This window comes from Phascolarctos cinereus, unplaced genomic scaffold (genome assembly GCF_003287225.1).
Source record: "Phascolarctos cinereus isolate Bilbo 61053 unplaced genomic scaffold, phaCin_HiC Scaffold_4;HRSCAF=312, whole genome shotgun sequence".
Taxonomy (NCBI): Eukaryota; Metazoa; Chordata; class Mammalia; order Diprotodontia; family Phascolarctidae; genus Phascolarctos; species Phascolarctos cinereus.
Genome location: NW_027555847.1, coordinates 167129956 through 167149318, shown reverse-complemented (window position 1 = coordinate 167149318; position 19363 = coordinate 167129956). Strand labels below are relative to the sequence as shown.

General features: G+C 35.6%; 1 protein-coding gene across 1 annotated transcript in view; it reads right to left on the bottom strand.

The window, feature by feature from the left end:
* Window positions 1-5008: 5008 nt before the first annotated feature.
* HAPSTR1 (HUWE1 associated protein modifying stress responses) overlaps window positions 5009-19363 on the bottom strand; it is a 42355-nt gene continuing 28000 nt past the window's right edge. Inside the window, exon 4 of the mRNA XM_020979267.2 lies at window positions 5009-7458. Coding sequence (XP_020834926.1) covers window positions 7214-7458 — 245 coding nt within the window. The 3' untranslated portion in view covers window positions 5009-7213. The remainder of the gene's footprint in view (window positions 7459-19363) is intronic.

Genomic DNA, 19363 nt, shown 5'->3' with positions numbered 1-19363 from the left:
TTTCTACCAATGTCTAGCAATGCCTAGTAAATGGCTGGTGCCAGTTCAATGCTGTGCAGTGCATTATTGGTGTTACTGGCCCTTCATTTACAGGTACCTATACCAGTGATGCAACCATATATACCAGAAGCTGGGAGGATCCATCTCAATGATTAGATAAATTCATGTAGGATCACAGGATTTAAAGCTGGAAGGGATCTTAGTCCTATCCCCTTATTTAATAAATGAAGACACTAAGAATCATATTCAAAGTCAACAGTAGTACTTTGCAGCACCCGAGTTCTAGGGTCCTCTAACTCCACACAACTTTGCCTTTCCTCTAAGGTTCCTTCCAGCTGTTCCCGTGAACCCTTAGAAGAGCAAACCAGTACAGTGGAAGCAAGATTGAAAATTAACCTTAAGATGGGCCTGGCAAAGGGCTAGACATAGTACTACAATTAGGTGATAGGAAAATACAAGTCTAATATGAAGAAAAGTCATGGAAAGACCCAGAAAAGGGAAAGTGACCATGTTGAGAAAATGTCAAGGTTTCTGAGAAACTTGAATAAAGTTAACTTTTTTTCTCTCACATCTCCATATCTCTCATTATATTAAGCATAATTTTACAAGCGACAATTGTACAGAACACATTTTTATGTTCTTGAACTAGAAGTTCCCAATCAAGTAGTTAAGTGATATCTTCTAGATCAGGTTTTACCTGAGAGCTTCCAAAATGTTTGGTGGTTGTGTCCACACATCACTCTCCAGTTTGCTTCAATTTTCCGCCCAACCTTCCACGATGTTTAAGATTTGTAAAGAGCTTAACCTATCTGATCCTCACAACTCTGTGAGGCGGGTATAGTACCTTCATTTTACAGATAAGGATATTGAGGCTAAGAGTGATTTGTCCAAAGGTCTCCCAAGTAGTAAACATGAGGCAGGATTTGAACAGAGGTATTCCTGATTCAAAATCCAGCATTGTATGCATGATACTTACCTATCTCTATACAGGGACTGGACCAATAGCCCCTTCCCCACATCCACCAAGGAATCACACAATAATCTATGATTCTCTCCAACACTTCACTCACAAAACAATTCTCCAAACTCTCTCAGGGACTTCAAAGAATTCTACCTTACAGGTTGAGGAGGAGCCCTAGCCTAAATTAGCGAAGTGACTTTAAGTACATACAAAAAGAGAAGCAGAATATTCCAAGTCCTTTCATCTTACACCAAATGACCCATCCCAACCCTGAAAAGATTTCCTTCTTAAAGCCCTTCTCTTTCCCTGGTTATCTGCCTCTGGGAAGTCTCTAGCTTTATCAATAAATGTTCAAGGCCTCAGTTTTCTCATCTATAAAAAAAAAATGGGGGGCAGCTAGGTGGAGCAGTGGATAGAGTACCAGCCCGGATTCAGGAGGATCTGAGTTCAAATCCGGCCTCAGACACATAACACTTACTAGCTGTGTGACCCTGGGCAAGTCACTTAACCCCACTGCCCAACTTAAAAAAAATAAAAATAAAAATAAATTTAAAAAAGACAAGAAAAAAATAAATAAATGGGACTAGATGATGGGGGTCACCTGAGTTTTTGCATCTATGATTCTAATACCACCTTACCCAAAATAAAAATTATTACTAAGCAGTAATGCTCTCCCACCAGAAGTTGGTACTTTTCCAGTCTAATAAAACAGGCTGTCATTGTAGCATCTGTACTAACAATTCATCCCATGCAGATGGAGAATTCAGAAGATAAAATTTCTTAGAGTCAATATAAATGTCAATAATTTATCACAAAACAAGTTACATGCAATTGGTCAGTGTTCATTAGTAAAGAACTTTTCTAACAGGTGAAAAAAACACATGAACTGATAATCCCTTATAAATATATTAACACTTTCAAAATTCAAAGTCTCACTTCAGGTTTCAAAAACGTTATGGAATAAGCTTTATCATGCTTAAAACTACCACTAAAAGTGCTGTAAATCAGTTAAGTTGTGAGAAACCAATAGTTCAGGTTCTAGTTCATTTTCCAAATTAACCACATTTATTAAGTTACAGTACTGTGCATTTACTAATTTATTACAACAAACTCTCACAAAGGATAGAGTCCTAAAAAAGTGCAACTTTAAACAATGCCTCCAATTACAGATGTTTTCCAATTAGCAGGCATACATTTAGCATATAAGGAAACACTAAAAGTATTAAAGAAAGGGACACAGAAGGGGTTCTAAGGCTGACCCCTACCAGACCAGAGAAAGTTTTTCTTTGGATAACGCCCCACCATCACCACTCCAACCCACCTCCAATTTACCTGTTCATCCTGTTCCAGAAAGCACAGTGACAAAGATATGTGGAATATCATAGAAACACAGATTTACTGCTAGAAGGGAATTTCATAGGCTAATCCACCCATGTCATTTTACAAATGAAGAAACTGAGGCCCAGGGATGTTGGGTAAACTTGTACAAAAGCTGGTAAGTATTAAGCATCAGGCAGATTGCAAACCCAGGTCCTCTGACTCCAAAGCCAGTGTTCTTTCCTCTGTATTATGTCCTAAGTCAGCAAGGGGCATTAAAACACTGGTTTCCCTCACAGACCAACAACTTGGATTAACAAAAGCAGTATGATATAGAAAGCATTAGACCAGACCAATACAAAGGAAACATTAGTTCTAGTGTCTTGGCTTTGGAGTCTTGGCTGTGTCATCGAATTACTGTTAGCTTTAGCCAATGGAGTTACTTCTGAAAAGGAGGAAATTGTACAAGATAACCTCCCTTCTTGCTTTAACAAATTTATCTTTTAAGGCAAATACCCCCTTCACAGCCAAGTGGTAAATGATACCTTGCTATGAATTAATCTTGTCTAAAACCCAAATAAAATGTATGAGTAGAAATTTTCATACTAAGTTTTAATAGGATGAAAAAGAGTTAATTTTATGAAGGGGTGGTAGAGGAAGAGAAGCAGAACATAAGGTAAGGACAAATCTAAGCAGAATGTTCTTGGGGAGTGGGTACAGGAGAGAGGGAAGCACCAAAAGTAGAAGACAAAGCCAAACTCTGCCTTTCTACACCCAAGATTTTGTCCAAGACCCTGTCATACTATACCCTCAAAAATGTGAAGCATGCAAAGTTACATGTTATCAAGTGCGCATAAATTGATTTGATATCACAACTGGGATCCAATTGTATATTACCTAGTACTATATATGTCCCTCAAATTGTGAAAATTTAAAAAAAAAAACACACTAGGGCAATGGTGTCAAACTCATATGGAAAGTTTCCTGCAAGTGGCATATAATATGGCTTAGAAAACCACAAATTAACATTATGTTGTATTTTATCTTTATTTCATTAAACATATCTCAATTACATTTTAATCTGGTTCAGACTGCATTCATTTAACATCTCTGCACTAGGGGAGCTTGTTATTGAAAGGAAATCTATTTCCTTTAAATCTAGCAAAATAATTCATCATCCCTACCACTGCCAAAAAGTTAGGGGAATTTCCATAGACTATAAGAAACTGCCATTGGATCTGGGAGGAGTAGCAACAGAAATGAGAACAAGTTGCAAGTGCCGGATGTAACTGGTTAGGTAAGGAACCCATCCTGAAACAGCATTAGCAAAGGAAAAAAGACCAGGAAATCAGAAAATCTCAACTCTAGTGCTATCTGCCAATAAGGAGCTATGTGACCTTGGGCAAATTATTACTATCCCCACAAAAAAGCCAACGAAAAGTGATAACCTGTTAATCTCAAATCTAACTATTTTAAAAAGATTGTATTAAATACCAAACGTCAACTACCTGTTAATACAATTTCCCAAACTTAATGCTGCTGTTTAGATACCAAATGGCATTTTCACTTTCAATACATAGTGATGTTCAATAATTTTTAATCCTCAGGACAGGCTTTGCCTATTTCTCCTTTTACAGTGACCCCTCAACTCTGTTAAGTATCAAACCTCCAACCACTTCTTCTTTCCTCTCATTTTCTAAAGTATTTTTTCCCAAAAAAAATCTAAGTCACTTCATGGCATGTTCACTTTTAACACATTATGAAGTTCATTAAATCCTCAAATTAAATCTTACCTATCTCTTTTTCTTCTCCCAAGAAAATAGCACCTCAAAAATTCCATAGCTCTTTGGCCTTTAGATATTCAAAATTACACACCTTGAATCTACAAATCTAGGCATAAAAATCAGCAAGAACTTCAATCAATGAATTCTATTAGCCCGGCAAAACTTAACAGGTTTCCTTTAGAAATTAACTTCATTTACTTATATTAATCAGTGATCCAGGTATGATGGCCCGAAACAAAACTACAGACAAGCCCCAGTGGGTTTTTTTTTTATATTTATTAGGATTATGATTTAAGGTGTATACTACTCCAGTTGGGTAAACCACATTTAAGAATTTAACTGCAGGACTTTAGATTCAGCCAAATGAGTTTTCCATTAATATTGTTTTATGTTTTAGACATTATGATTTTTAAGTTTTTAATACTTTAGCCAAGCTCAGGTCACTGCAGCATAAGATGTATCGAACCCACTCATGCCAAGTTAAGTCTGCCTACATGGAAACAGAACCGATTAGCTGTGGAGGTTAAAGGATCAAAGGATCAAGCAAGGTTAAGAAGAAGTTCTGGTTTCCCAAACTGTACTATGTTTTAAGTTCAATGTACACTGTTCTTAAAAGACCAAAAATGTCTTCTAAGAGCTATTTTTCCAAAAACAAAACAAAACAAACAAAAAAAACCACAAAATATCACACACAAAGGCAATCTTCCATGATTCATTTTCTAACTGGCACAAGAAAGGCTTCAAAATCCTAAGTGCTGGACCTATTTTTCCTCTTAAGAAATCATTCCTCATTCTGCTCATGGGAAACACATGCATCTTCAAGGTTAATTTTGTAAAGGGGTGGCAAACATAAGGACTGGGGCATGGGAGTAGGAAAAGGGAAAGGAAGTACTTTATGTGACAAGTAGCATTAAGATTAAATGAAATTGAAAAAAAGTAGCCAATATTAAAGTTTAAAAAAGTTTAATGGAGCCTGTCAGGCTTATAAATTGTGATCTGGCAGACATTAAGACCTGCTTTCTCTTACCAAAGAAAATGGCACAAGTTTATCAAAATTTGACAATTTAGTGTAAAGGGTACTAGGACTAAGGTTCAGAGCACCAACTTAAAACAAAAAAAAATTGTTATTTCAACTTGGAAAAGAGGAGCTAGAACAAAATTACATTAGGGATGGATTAAATCAATGTGTTCCACTACCTCAAGCTCCCTTAGGCAAAGGAGTGCCATCCACTCTTAGCATCACATCAACACACCTCAATTTCAGCATTCAATTTACAAGCAATAGAAAAACAAAGATGATCTTAGATGCATTTCTTGGTGAATTCTTATTAAGTGGAAGGCTGGGAAAAGTGTTCATAATACATAGGCATTTTCCGTTTCAGGTTAAATATGACAGAGCACTATAATTCCACCTACGGCTGTATTCCTTACAAGAGGCTGTGTGAGAGAGAACGTGTATGTACCTGTAGAGAGGGGGTGAAGGGGTATGTGGGTGTATGTGTGTGTGTTCTCTGCAAAAATGGATGATTTTTTAAAATCATACCTAAATTTTTGTCTTAGAATGGATTTTCATTTCAAGTTCAAGTATGAAAAATAAGGTCAAAAAACGAGTCCAGAATTTCAATTCATTCCAAACTTTCAAAATTCCATTCACATCCTACCAGGCCAATGAGTATTATGGTCACCTTTAGCGCCTAATTTTATTTAAGTCTTCACAAGACTATAAAGTGGTTCAATAAACTGCAAACTCTAAGTGCTATAATTAATTATTGGAAAATCCCTACACTGATTTGCAATGAATGGTCTTGACATAAAAACGGAAATAACTGATAATGGGCAAAGAAACACTCTTATCTTTGTCCTAAGTGATGTAAGAATGCCATTTAGTAAGTTACAGTGACTGGCAGGCTTACATTAAGTTCTTCATCTAATGAACACTACATTTGTTCAAGGTATTAGAAGATGAAGAGAAAACATGCTTCACAACATTTTAGCTATAAGAGGTCTTACATTTGTCCAGGAGTCTATTTGAAAGAACTTTTGTTTAGGTCTACCTAACAATTATAGAACCTGCATGAGATTCCATCTTTTTAAGAATGATATTCCAATTGGTTTCCCCTCCCACCCCCCTTTTTATTTAAACAGTGATCATATCTTGTTCATTAGCAGGCAAAATACATACCTTTACCCTCCACCCAGCCCAAAGTTAACACCTGCCACAAACATGGGCATTCGTGAGAAATGCAAAACTGGATATATAGTTGCATACGATACCTACCCCTTCACTAATACTGAACCCAAAAGGAGGCCTATTCTCAAATTTTACGACCTCTCTAAATTTAGGTCACTCAGAATGTAGTCTGCAGTGCTTACACTTACCACAAGGACAGTACCGGCATGTAAATAAGTACATTATATCATTTCAAAACTGAAAATTTTAAAGTCTATGAGGTTAATTGGGGAAAAGTTTAATATTGCTACTTTTAGAGCACTAAAACACACAAAGTGAATCCAATAAAGATCCTTGTATTGATTCAATATTAAGTATTAATTGCATGACCATCATAGCACCTCTTTACATTATCACACAATCACCAGAATTATCAACTGCTTTTAAAACTAAAAAGGGCACAGTCCAATATTTATAACTTGCACACTGTTACTATATAGAAACTAGGTGCATGGTACAGTGCTGCGAAAATGGAAGCCTGCAGATTTGACAAAGATGCCAAGTCATGTTTTAGACAATTTCAGTCAACTGGCAAATACTGTTGAAGCAAAATACTCAACACAGCAGGAAATAAAGGACAAAAAAGCATTCTATAACCAAATAAACATCTGATATTTCCTTTCCCTTTAAGAATACAAGTAAGGTCACTTTTAGCCTTGGAACGGATACATGTTTGCCTATGATGATCTTGCTAACTACTACACAATATCTGATGTCCTCTGCTAGGATTATAGTTTAAGAAAGCCATAGTTACAAGAGGCATCTACTGTAATACCTAAAACTTCCTTTATGGCAATCATTATTGAATTCACTTGTCTTAAAACAGTGAACAAGGGAAGATGGCCTCATGTTTCCTTTTCAATAGTATGTTGAGGATCAAGTGGCTTTCAAGCAGCATGGTGGGTTTGAAAATTTTGCAGTTTAGATCATTCTGTTGCGTTTATGAGTTGGTGAGTCTGTAATGACATCGCCACATTGGGCTGAGGTACGCTTTCTAGTTCCACCATTGTCCAAGTGGAGTGCCATTTCTTCTGATATGAAAGTGTTCAAATCCACATCATGGAGTCCATTTCTCCTTCGACTAGCATTCGATCCACTGCTTACATGAGTAGGAGAGCCTGGAGTACTTGAACGAACGCTTATACTAGCCATTGCGCCACTAAGACCTAAGAAGAGAAAAAAAAAGTTTTAAAAATTGTACAGTAATGTTATAAAACATAGCACTTAAATTTTGCATTCTATCACACTATAAAGCAATTATTGCTGCCTGCATTTTGTAAAAGGGTCAACCATGGAGAAAGAGTTGACAGTACCGGCCTATAAAAAAACTCATTTTAGGGCATGAATATGTAGTATTACTATTACGCCATAACACATAATTCTTTTGATATGTATTCTCATTTTAACCAGGTCTGGGCTAGCTGATTCCAAATCTTCACTTCCCCAGACTATTTTTAGATTTAACACACCTCTAAGGCCCAACCCAACAACTGTGGGGACTCCTAAGACAAAAAACATCATCCAACTAATCTGGCTTCACTGGGTTTTTCCCCACAATCACACCCTGACTTTGATTAAAAAGCCTTTCTGGATTTTGGTTTAAAGTTCTAGAAAATTCAGTTAATAGGACTAAAGTCCTGCCACTATACTTTCCGATGTAAAAGGTAAAAAGATGTGATTATGGCATCTAATGCCATGTTTGGGGAACTATGTCTACTGGGCTCTCTACATGAAGTCAGACCTCACTCCTGAGCAACCAACGTAACTTTAAGCCTTCAAAATATGCTTGGGCCAAACTTGGAAACCTGCATCACATGCATGTCTATATTCAAGGAAAAATTGTTACAGAAAATTACAACATCATAGTCAGTGGATTTAAATATTAAATTACGTTTTAACCTGAAATTATGGTCCCCCTTTTCATGGTCAATTAAATTTGTCATAATACAACCCTAGGTAATCAACATTTCAAAGACCAACAAGCTCAGAAATAGTTTTACATTTTTGTATTCATAAAAATTTCATTGAAAACGCCACATTCAAATGCAGCATATTCATTAAGCACCTACTATGTACAAAGATACTACTATAGGTGCAAAAGATACAAAAAATGAAAAAAACAACACAGCCATTGAGAATTTTACAATCTAATTAGGGATGAAGAATGGAACTAAGACAATAACCTAAACAAAGTATTAAAGTAATGAGAAAAGATCATTTTCAGTTTTGAGGAAGAATAAACAGAAAGGTCAAGGAAGGTTTCATGGAAAAAGTGGCACTTGAGCTGGACACTGAATAAAAATAACTTTGATGGACAAGATTTAATGAGAGTGGCTAGAGGAAATAGGAAATAATCACTGAGGTAGGAATGGACAAAATGAGCTCGAGATCACATACTGTTCTAGGTTGACCAGAATATGTGTTAAGAGAAATAATACAGAACAAAATTGAAAAAGTATACTGGAATCAGGTTACAGAGTACTTTGAATAGTCAGCTAAAGAAACAGTGTGTTTATATTATCTTTTCTAAGATAAGCAAATGGAAGGCTTCTGAGCAGGCTAATGATATGGTCAGATCTGTATAACAGAAATATTTTTCTGGCAGCCATGAAGGATACACTGTATAAAGAAAAGACTAAAGGCAAAAGAAAAGCCTAAACTGGGATAAGGAGAGTGAATACAGAAAAATACAAAAGATACCGTGGGGCATCTTGTTGATTCTACAGGACCTGGCAAATACTTGCATGGGGTGAGTGGAAAATTTCAGCCCCTAACACAAAGGTTCTACATCTGAGTGATTATGCAGAATGGTCATGCAACCAGGGAAGTTTTGTGAGGAAAAGGAGACTTGCAGTCTGAGGGAAATGAGTTCAGTTTTAAAACATGCTAAGTTGAAGGGTATCAATATAATACCCTGGTAGAGGTAAGGCAGTAAGAAATATAGGACTGGAGCTCAGTATACTGTTTGGTTTTAGCTATTATGTAGATTTGGGAATTCATGGCTGGGATGATAATTAAAGCCACAGAAATGAATGAAATCCCCAAGACAAAAGAACATAAATTACAACAGTTAAGTAAGCACAGTTACAGGTGAAAGAATTGGTACAGGGTACAAAAAGTTTTTTGTTTTGGTTTGATTTTTTGCTTTTTGGTGAAGTAGTCAGGGTTAACTGACTTGTCCAGGGTCACACAGCTAATAAGTGTCAAGTGTCTAAGGCAGCATTTGAACTAAGGTCCTCCTGACTCCAAGGCCAGAGTTCTATCTACTGCGCCACCTAGCTGCCCCCAGGGTACAAAAAGTTTTATGAACTGTCTTTTTTAATGCTAGGTGGCTTAGTTTTGTCTGTTTTTAGTGTTAGATGGGAGGGTGCATAGGAGAGAGGGAAGATAAAAAAAAAAGGCAAATCCAGAAGTGAGTGATGTAAATACAAGAAGGTAACGACAAAACTTATTTTTTAATGATTCTGGTAGAGAGGGAACCATTAAAAAAGAGGAGGGAATGATGGATAAAAAAGATCTCAGAAGGAAGAAGAGGACATAGAGCACAAAAGGGGTTAGTTAGCCTTGGCAAGGACAGCTACCCAATTCTTCTAGAATAGAAAAGGAACACTTGAAGATAGGTTTTGAGATATGAAGTAAGGAATATGAGGGAGCTGGACAGCGGTAGGGACAGTAGGAATTGATACAGTTAAGAGACCTTAAAGAACTAACCCCTTTATAAATTAAAAAACTGATAGGTTAAGTGTCCAATGTTACAATTATAAAGTAGCAGGACCAGGACTCAGTCTTCTCATTGAATTCCAGTGCTTTTTCTTTTTACTAAGCTGTGGAAAGAATAAATGTGCATCAATGAAAGATATAAGCATTAGCAATTCAGGAATATGGGAGGCAGGGGGTCCTGAAAAGTAGAGGACAGAGAATTGCTGAAATGAATACCTACAAGATCAAGACTGAAGAGAGAAGTAAAACTAAAACAGTAGAGACTAACATGAAAAACAGGGAAGGAAGGATCAAGAGTTTAATGTAAAAGGTTGAGAAGAAGTAAGTTCCTATGAGAAAGGAAGGACAGAAAATTTGGAAGGGCACTTCAGAGTCAAGGATCTTGGTGCATAATAGCTTCAGGTGATATGTCTAAGCTGTGGGACCACAAAGTTCATGGGAGTGGCAAAGTATGGCCAGGATAGGAAAGAAATCAAAGCAAATGAAAAAGGCCTCAACTAGCATTTTTAAAAGGAAATAAAAAGCACAAACCAGGGATGAAGATCAGTCAAGAGTGTGGGACAGATCAATAGATGGCAACAAGGCTCAAGACAGAATAAAAGCATGGTGCCACGATCAGTAAAATGTGAAGCTGTTAAATGAAGGCTGATGGAGCAAGGGTATATAGAATAAACAGGGAGAAAAGAGTACACAAACTCCTCATAAGTCCACAAATGCAGAGTTGGAAGGGTCCCAAGACAGCATCTAGTCCCATCCCTTCATTTTTCAGATGCGGAAATTGAGGCTTTTAGTGGTTAATAAGTGGCTTGCCCATGGTCACACAACTAGTAAGCATCACACTTGAACCCAAGTATTTTTTACACTTCAGCATGCTATCAACATTATTCATCTCTTGTTGTTCCTATAAAAGAAAGGTCATGAGAAGAAGTGGCCAGCCCTGAAGAAAGTCTTCAGAAAGTGACTACTTACCTCCTGAAGGTGGAGAAGGTTTTTGTTAAACTTCAGCAATTTAATGTGAATAATTTTAACTGTGCAAAATAGATAGGACTTTTGAACTTAAAAAAAAAAGAAAAAAAACCAGGAAAACAAAATGAAAGAAATCCAAGGTGATGGAAATTTTAAGAATAAAGATGCACTGCTAACTAACAGTCATAACAAACTATTACTACTACCTACTCCATGTCTAAATTTTGCTTGGTCTTTCAAGGCCTTTCATATACTCTGGTCCCACTATGTCTAACCTTATCTAATTCCACTTCTGTCCAACAAACACCTAACCTCCCACTGTCTCCCATCCCACAACACATATACCATCCTCATTCCCCACCTCCTTGTTTTATGTTTTAAGCTATTTCCCTTCCTGAAATAACTCTTCTTCCCTATCTTGCACCTAAAATCCTACCAGCTTTTCTCCTGAAGACCCAGATGAAATTCCAGGTAACTTCTATCCCAGATTTAACTCCTCCCCTTTCTCTGCAATCCTATCCAACTGTCAAGGACCATATGGTTCAGAATTTAATTACTGTTTCTTAACTGGTTTGAGGATCTCCGCTGTCCCCAACTATGTTACATTCCTCAAGGGAAAGAATCATGTCTCACATCTTATATCTACCCCCTGACCCCCAGAATCTAGCTAAAAAAGAGCACTTATATGCTTATTAACAAACTGAAATAACTTTCCTAACTTTTTGCACAAAACAAGTTACTCAATTTCAAGTAAATAATAATGGTATAATAATAGGCATTTTTCATAGCACTCCGAGGTTTGTAAAAGACTTGACAAATCTTATCCCATTTGGTTACAAATATTTCATCTTCACAACCCTAGAATGTAGGTACTATCATACTCATTTTTAAATGAAGAAAGCTGACGCAGACAGTTTAAGTGATTTGTTCAGGGCCACAAAGTTATTTTGTAAACTATATTCAGAAATAAACATGAACATCACATATTGGAATACACACTGTATGGGAATTCAGTTACTTTGGACTTATTAATCACAAAATAAAGACCTCATGCCCAGGTCCCAACTTCCTCTCACCTCCCACCCCCCTTTACAACTAAAGGAGAGCAATTTGGGCAGTATTTGTACCTAGACACAACACCAACTGCCCTTAATTAGCTCTATATAATGTTATAAAACTTCCTTCCTATGCAAATTTGGCCACAGCACATTTTTATGTTTAAAATATACTGATGAAACCCATACTGCCAAGGAGGTAGGTTTGCATACACAGAATACCCTCAAAGACAAATCAAATGAGAGGACAGAGAAGCAGTTTGTGACACATAAGAAATCAAGCATACTATCATACTGAAAAAAATTTCAGCCAAGCAAAACTTTTGATGCCTACATAATGTTATATTTAATAAAGCTAAAAAAAAATTAGCATTTTAAGTTTCCCATGTAATAACTATTCACATGTGCAGTTTGGGAAATATTATGTAATACTCCAGTGGTATATATGCAATATTCCAAAATTTCATCTGATTTTTGATCACTTCAGTTCCTTTATTTGACTTACGGAGGAAACCATTCAAATCTATTAGTGTCAATACCTGGTTCTAACAGCAGTTTGAATATTACAATGGAATACTTACAGCAACATTAAGCTCTTCCTATCATGATCACACTAGCAGATAATGTATTTCCTGTTATTTAGAATGACAGTATTTCTTAAAATATAAACATCAATTAAAATTAAACTTTTAATAGAGCCTATGAACCTTTCAAGACCTACTTAACTTGGTACATTATTATTAGCTACTTGATATTTGAATATCAAGATTTTTCCCAACTATATTATATGAAAGTTGGATGCATTATTTTGTTATACAGAAAACTCATGTTATTAAAGATATATCATTTGGTGACATTTACATATACAACCCTCAACAGGCATCATTTATTCTACCAAAGTAACGAAACTTCATGTCCTGTTTTCCAGTGAAGTTTACCTGCCTCCTTCTACCATAAAGAGAACATAAATTTTCTTGTATGTCAACTAGAAAAATGAAAAGGTTTTAATGGCCCACATTTTATTTTTAAAACCACTGAGTCAGATTCTACAGAAGATGTTTTGGGAAATCATACCAAAGAGAGAAATAATCAAATATAATTCAGAAGTAAAAATTAATCTATTACAGATTTAAAAGAAACTAGGCAGAACAACAGCTTATACAATATAGGTTGACAGTTTTGAAGTGCCAATGTTCACTATGGAGCTGCAGTGGGGGACAGGAGGGGATGAGAAGAAATGAGAAATAAAGCTATCAATTATAGCTTTGAAAACTAATTTTGATTCTTAGGAGACTAATTTAACAAGAAAACAAAATCAAATTTGTAGGTCCATTTAACATACTCTAGGATTAAACAGTCAAAGATAAATTAAGAGAAATTTTATTTACTATCAACAGAACTTATTTTCAAGAATAAACTCATGCTTCTGGTACTTCAAAGAATCACGTAAATATCTGTACTAGAAGGGATCCTTTTCAGAATCAGATTACATTTAAACTTAAGAATATGCATTTTCTGTCTCTAAAATTTAAGCGAATATTGAGGGAGAGCTTAAAATGTAAGGTTGATTACTTGGCAACGTCAATGAAGTAACTAATGAATCCCACTACCAATTTTATTCTGTTTGCCAAATCTGACAACTGATTTCAATGAGGCAGCCAGGAATTCTGCAGCAATCTTGTAACACCTAAGAAGCATTGAACTATACAAATTAGCCCTCACTGGGAAGAAATACAAGCCATAATGAGAACATATAGAGCTTCACAAAGCCAGGATTCATGCCAGTCACTTTTGCTGCTCTACTGTTCTGCTAGGTCTCAGAGATCCCACCCCTAGAAAACAACAATTTTAAAATCCCACAATTTGAACAACAGTAAAGTGATTAACATATATACTATATTGTATTTGGCAATGCATAAAATATCCTTGTAATGCACAGCTACCAAATATTTTCAATGACAATTTCTTGCTTTTGATATTTATACTATTCCAACAGACATAAAATCATCCTCAACAAGGTATTTAATTTCTGAAATTACATAAACAAAATTTCCACAAAAAAAGTATCTTACATGTGCCAAAAGAACTCAGTATTTTAAAAAATTCTTCTCCACTCCAGTCTGTTCTTGGTCTCCTCTCCACTCTATTGTGCCTCACCCCAACCCACCCCAGTAAATGTTGATTTTTAATTCTATATTTTGTTAGTGAAATACAGATACCAAAGATACACATACATCATAGCAAGAAACTTCAAATTATGCAAGTAGACCAAAATTCTTAAGGTTTTTTTTTATAATTTCAATACTAAATCCTTTCTTTTCTCATAGTGTTGAGTGTTACAAGTGAATTATTATTGTTGTTTCTTGGCACATGGGCTAGAAGAGTTATGATCATAATGACCACTGATAGGGGCAGGATCTCTAATTTCACTTGTACTGAGAACTCTCAGAAAAAAACTCTACAAACGCAGGTCAGCACCTTCTCAACTTACAGTCAAAGAAAGTGTTATTAAGCTGGGGTTCATGTAGATTTCAAAGGGTCCAAGAACTTTCACGAATTTGGATGGGGGAAAAAAATACAATTTTATTTCCAACAAACTACCACTGAAATTTAGCATTTCCTTCCATTATAAGTGTAAGCAACAAACCACAATATTAGCAGCATCTGTGACTTCTGAAACCACCAGAAACCAGATATTGTCACATTACATTAGCTACATTATGTCAATTGGGCTTCCAACCTGACATGCACATCGCCTTGTCAAAGATTCCCAGTTTAATGTGCTTATTTAAGCTAAGCAAAAACAGCTTTTTCATACTGGTATCTTGAATATACAAAATTTAACTTTAGCTTGCTTATATTTTTAATTATTTATATTTATATTATATATTATATTTAATTATTAATTTAAACAGCATACAAATTTTTAATATCTGATTACTTTATTTCAAACTGTTTCCACTGTAATCCTATGGGGTTGTTTTTATTCATTTAAAAATATTATTCTAAGAAGGGTTCCAAAGGCTGCAGACTACCCAAAGAGTCAATAACATAAAAAGGTTAAGAACTCTTGTCTTAGGAGAGTTGCATGAACCACTGAGAAGTGACTTGCCTGCCTCCAAGGCTTGCTCTCTTTATATATCCACTCCAGCACACTGACTCTCCTAATGACTATGAGACCTCAAAAAATGTTATCAGCCTCAATTTGGGAGAATAGAGAGGAGAAAAGAATAGATGCTTAGACACTTTGCTTTTCTCCTCAATACCACATTCTAGCTACATTTTGGCAAAGGCAAAAAGTTTGACGGTATCCAGAGAAAGTAGGTGAAGGGATTATACTATGAGGACTCACTGAAAGAGGTGGTTTTAGCCTGAAGAAGACACACTTCATTGGAACCATGATAATAGTCCATAAGTATCTGAAGAATTGTAGGGTAGAAGAGGGATTTCATTTGTCTATTTAGTCTTAAAGGGCAGGGCTAGGAACAAAGGAAGTCAGACTCAAGCTTGATTGAAGAAAAAGCTTAAGAATTAAAGCTTATTCAAAAGTGAAAATGGCTAGGAAGGGAGAGAGGGAGTGTGTCCCCTATCACTGAAGGTTTTCAAGCAGAAGCCATATGACTACTTACTGTTGTTATGTTGTACAGGCTGGACTAGATGACCTCTGAACTCCCTTCCAAATCTGACAGTTTGTGAGTGTAAATTGGTTCTTAAGGACTAAACAGTACATTACAGTTCTAAGTGCATGACTACTTATAAGCAACTTTAACCCCATTTTTACCTTTACAATAACAGAAAAAAAAGACTGAAAGACTTTATCCCTTTAAATATAAACAATTATTATTTCCTAAGACAGGAACTCAAATAACTTAAACTTAGTGAGAAAAGGAAAATTTAAATTTTTCATCTTTTAATGCACCTTGATGGCTTTAATAGTGATTGTACCCTAAAGGTTGGTTTTTTAAAAGACAATTTTAAAAATACAAGCCTTCATAAAAGCCTTTATAAAAAAAAATTTTTAAGTAATACAATTTTAAGCAATTAAAGTTGTCTTGGTACATTAATTTCTTATAATTTAAATTTCAAAGTTCATTAACACTAGTGTTCCAAGATTATTTATAATTGGACCAATTATTTTAATAGCATGCAGGCAACCACAGTTTTCTTCAATAGAGAAGGAAAGAAAAGAATGGAATAAAAGTACACAGGACTTTGAAAAAAATACAGAGATATAACGTATCCATAGATCGATTCCAGTTAGTTACACATGAATTTTCCTTAGCAACAGTAGTAAAACAAACTTTAGAAAAAAATTTTATTAGCTTACAGACTTGACAATACATTTAACCATGTGAATTTGTTATTTTTCTACTTTTTTTAAATGACAGGGGCGAAGGAAACACAAGAGGAACAAAGGAGTGAGAGGGAAAAAACAACATAAATACTAAATAGATACTTAAATATCTAATAGTAACTGCTCAAGTTTTACTGAGCTGTTAAAAAAAAAAGCCTTGAGTTCCAAGGACTCCCCCTTTTAAGGTATTTTTCCTTCTGTTAGCTATGTTGCTCTCCAGCCTGCTTTAAATTTCCTGACCTCACACTGGACCCAACATTTCTCCTTACTCCCACACGTACTCTTATTCCAACCTTTGCCCCCCAACTATACTTCTACGCAACTTTCGATACACGATCAAATAAATGGATGCATCTACTTAAGTAGTTTAGGTAAACAATTGTCTTCCGTCAACGTTACTCTATGGACACAAATGCCATAGAAAACAGCTAGGCAAGCATCACAGCTGCCTGGAATCAGTCTTTCAAAATCAGGACACCACCACACTTTCTTTGGGTCCAGCACTGTCATAGGATATCAAAAAGATCAACTTTCCATAGGAGTAGACAAGAAGCTGGCACCCATCTTACCATTTTAACATGAATCCTAACTTGATATTAAAGCTACCAGAAATTCTGCATTCTCCTACTCAATTTATCCTGACGCAAGAATTTTTAAAATCAATTTACTAATGTGTCAAGCAGCCCCCCATTTTACAAAGGAAGTAAAGCAAGAATTTTTTATAGTAGTTTATCCAACCACGTAGTTTACCCAACCACGTAACTGGGAAAATGTCAAATGTATACTACTTAAATGGTGTAGTTTATTATTCTACCAAGAAGTCACCCAAAACTCTAAGCTATAATAAAAGGTTGCCAAGTAGGATCAGAAGATCATTGTTTTACAGTGGAAGAGGTTTTACAGGTTATCAACTCCAGACCACTCCCTTTGTGGAAGAGATAGAGACTGAGATCTAACAGTAAGTGACAAGTTCAAAGATGGGTATGTAGTAAAATGTCAGAAATCAGATTTGAAATCAAGTACTTCTATTTCAAATTCAGCATTCCTCCACATCTTTATCATCTAAAAATTATTTTTGCAAAGAATAAATTAGTATAGCACTAAGCTACAGCAATCAGAGCTCAAAACAAAGTTTTAGATAAAAAAAAAATACCTTTAAAAAAAGAAAAACTTAAGTCCACAATAAGAACTCTACTGAAGGTCCTTGTTGCTTGTTTGGTTCCCCAAACAAGAAACCAGTTATGTAGCTGAAATTCTGAATACTGTATTGAGAACCATTATGCTGTTCTGACAAGTGAATTTTAGATATGAAGCATTTACAATTGCACTTTTATTACAAATCAAAGAGCTTAAAGGCAGGGAAAGCTAAATTTGTAATGATAGCTGTTTCTACATTTCCATTAAATCACACTTCTACCTGAGAATAGACGGAATACTCCTTAAAAGGTAAACAATATACCAGAAATGCCTACTAAGATCACAAATCACATCCTTATTTAGAATCTAAGACCTATTTCAAAGTTACGAGACATTAAATAATTCTCCTGCAGTTTGTTATGTCTATGTTAAAAATCTGTTAACCACTAAATTTTAATACATGGAAACCAATAACCAGTAATCTTTTAAAATAAAATTAAGTCTGTTACTCCCACATTCTACACGTTTGAATCAACTATTTGCTGAAGTCTGTTTATTACAAATAGTTGTCTTTTCAGAAAGCAAATGATGTAATTTATCAAACTGTATCCATAGCTGCTGGTGATAAGGGAAATAACTTATCAAGAAATTTACTACTTCTTTGCAAAAATGAAGCCAAACCAGCATTTAGTTTCTTAACCAGAATCAGGCTGAGAAAGGTCAAATATATTTCAGTTTTCTGAGGTTACTGAAATCATAGCAGGATTTAACCAAAAGAATAATATCTCCCTGTGGGTTTCAAATATTCTTGGTCCACAAACTCTGCAAACTTTGCTTTCCATTCCTCCACCCTAAAGATCCCATATATTCAAACATACCATTCAAAACTATATCCTATAACAGAAATGTCACCTTTCAAGTAAATAACAAATTCCTAAACCATGTAGAAAAAAGGTATGGTGTTTTTACTAGCTGTGTTAACCAACAAATTTAGTTCAGTCTTCACTGAACCTAGCACATGTTAATATTTTCTCAACAGTATAGACACTGTGTCACAACTTTTATCCAACTTACTCATAAGAAACTCCAAGAGGGTTAGACTTAAAACAGAAGTCTCCAAGTCTCAAATAAATCACTCGGCTCTGGTAGTGAAAAAAGCTCATACTTCCTCCTATGCTCAATCTCTACTACTCAAAATGTGCTATTCTGCCTCTTCTGTTCAGTCGTCATCCCCAATTTAATTCTTCCCTTCTCTACACTCAATCCATTCCAGCTTTCTGCCCATCCACTTTGTCCATCCCAGCTAAACTAGGCTTCATTTCTGTTTCCCAAAATAAACTTACTGTACTAATGTGCTAATAGAGGGGCTAGGGCAAAAAAAAGTGGGTTAAAGTTCCAAAGAGGCAGATTTAGATCTTGGCATAAGGAAACACTTCCTAATAAGTAGAGCTATTCAAAAGCAGAATGAACTGCATCCGAAGGTACTGTTTTCCCTCTAGCTAGGTCTTCAGATGAAGGCTGACCAACTGTAGAAAATACTATAGATCAGAGGTCAGCAAACTACAGTCAATCACACCACAAGCCAAGAGTGACTTTTTAAAGACATTTTTAAGGTTTTATTGTATTTAAAAATATAAAAACCCTTCTTAGCTCCCTGGCCATACGAAAACAACTACAAGTGGCAGGCTGGATTTGGCCAATGGGCCTCCTGTATGTCCTTAATTGAACTATATGGTCAAACTCTGTAAACTTCCTAGAAAATCGTCCCTTTTAGGTCCCAGGACATTAATGTATGTTATCATTAGGGCCTTCTAGTGACATTATTACTTGGTTTATTGA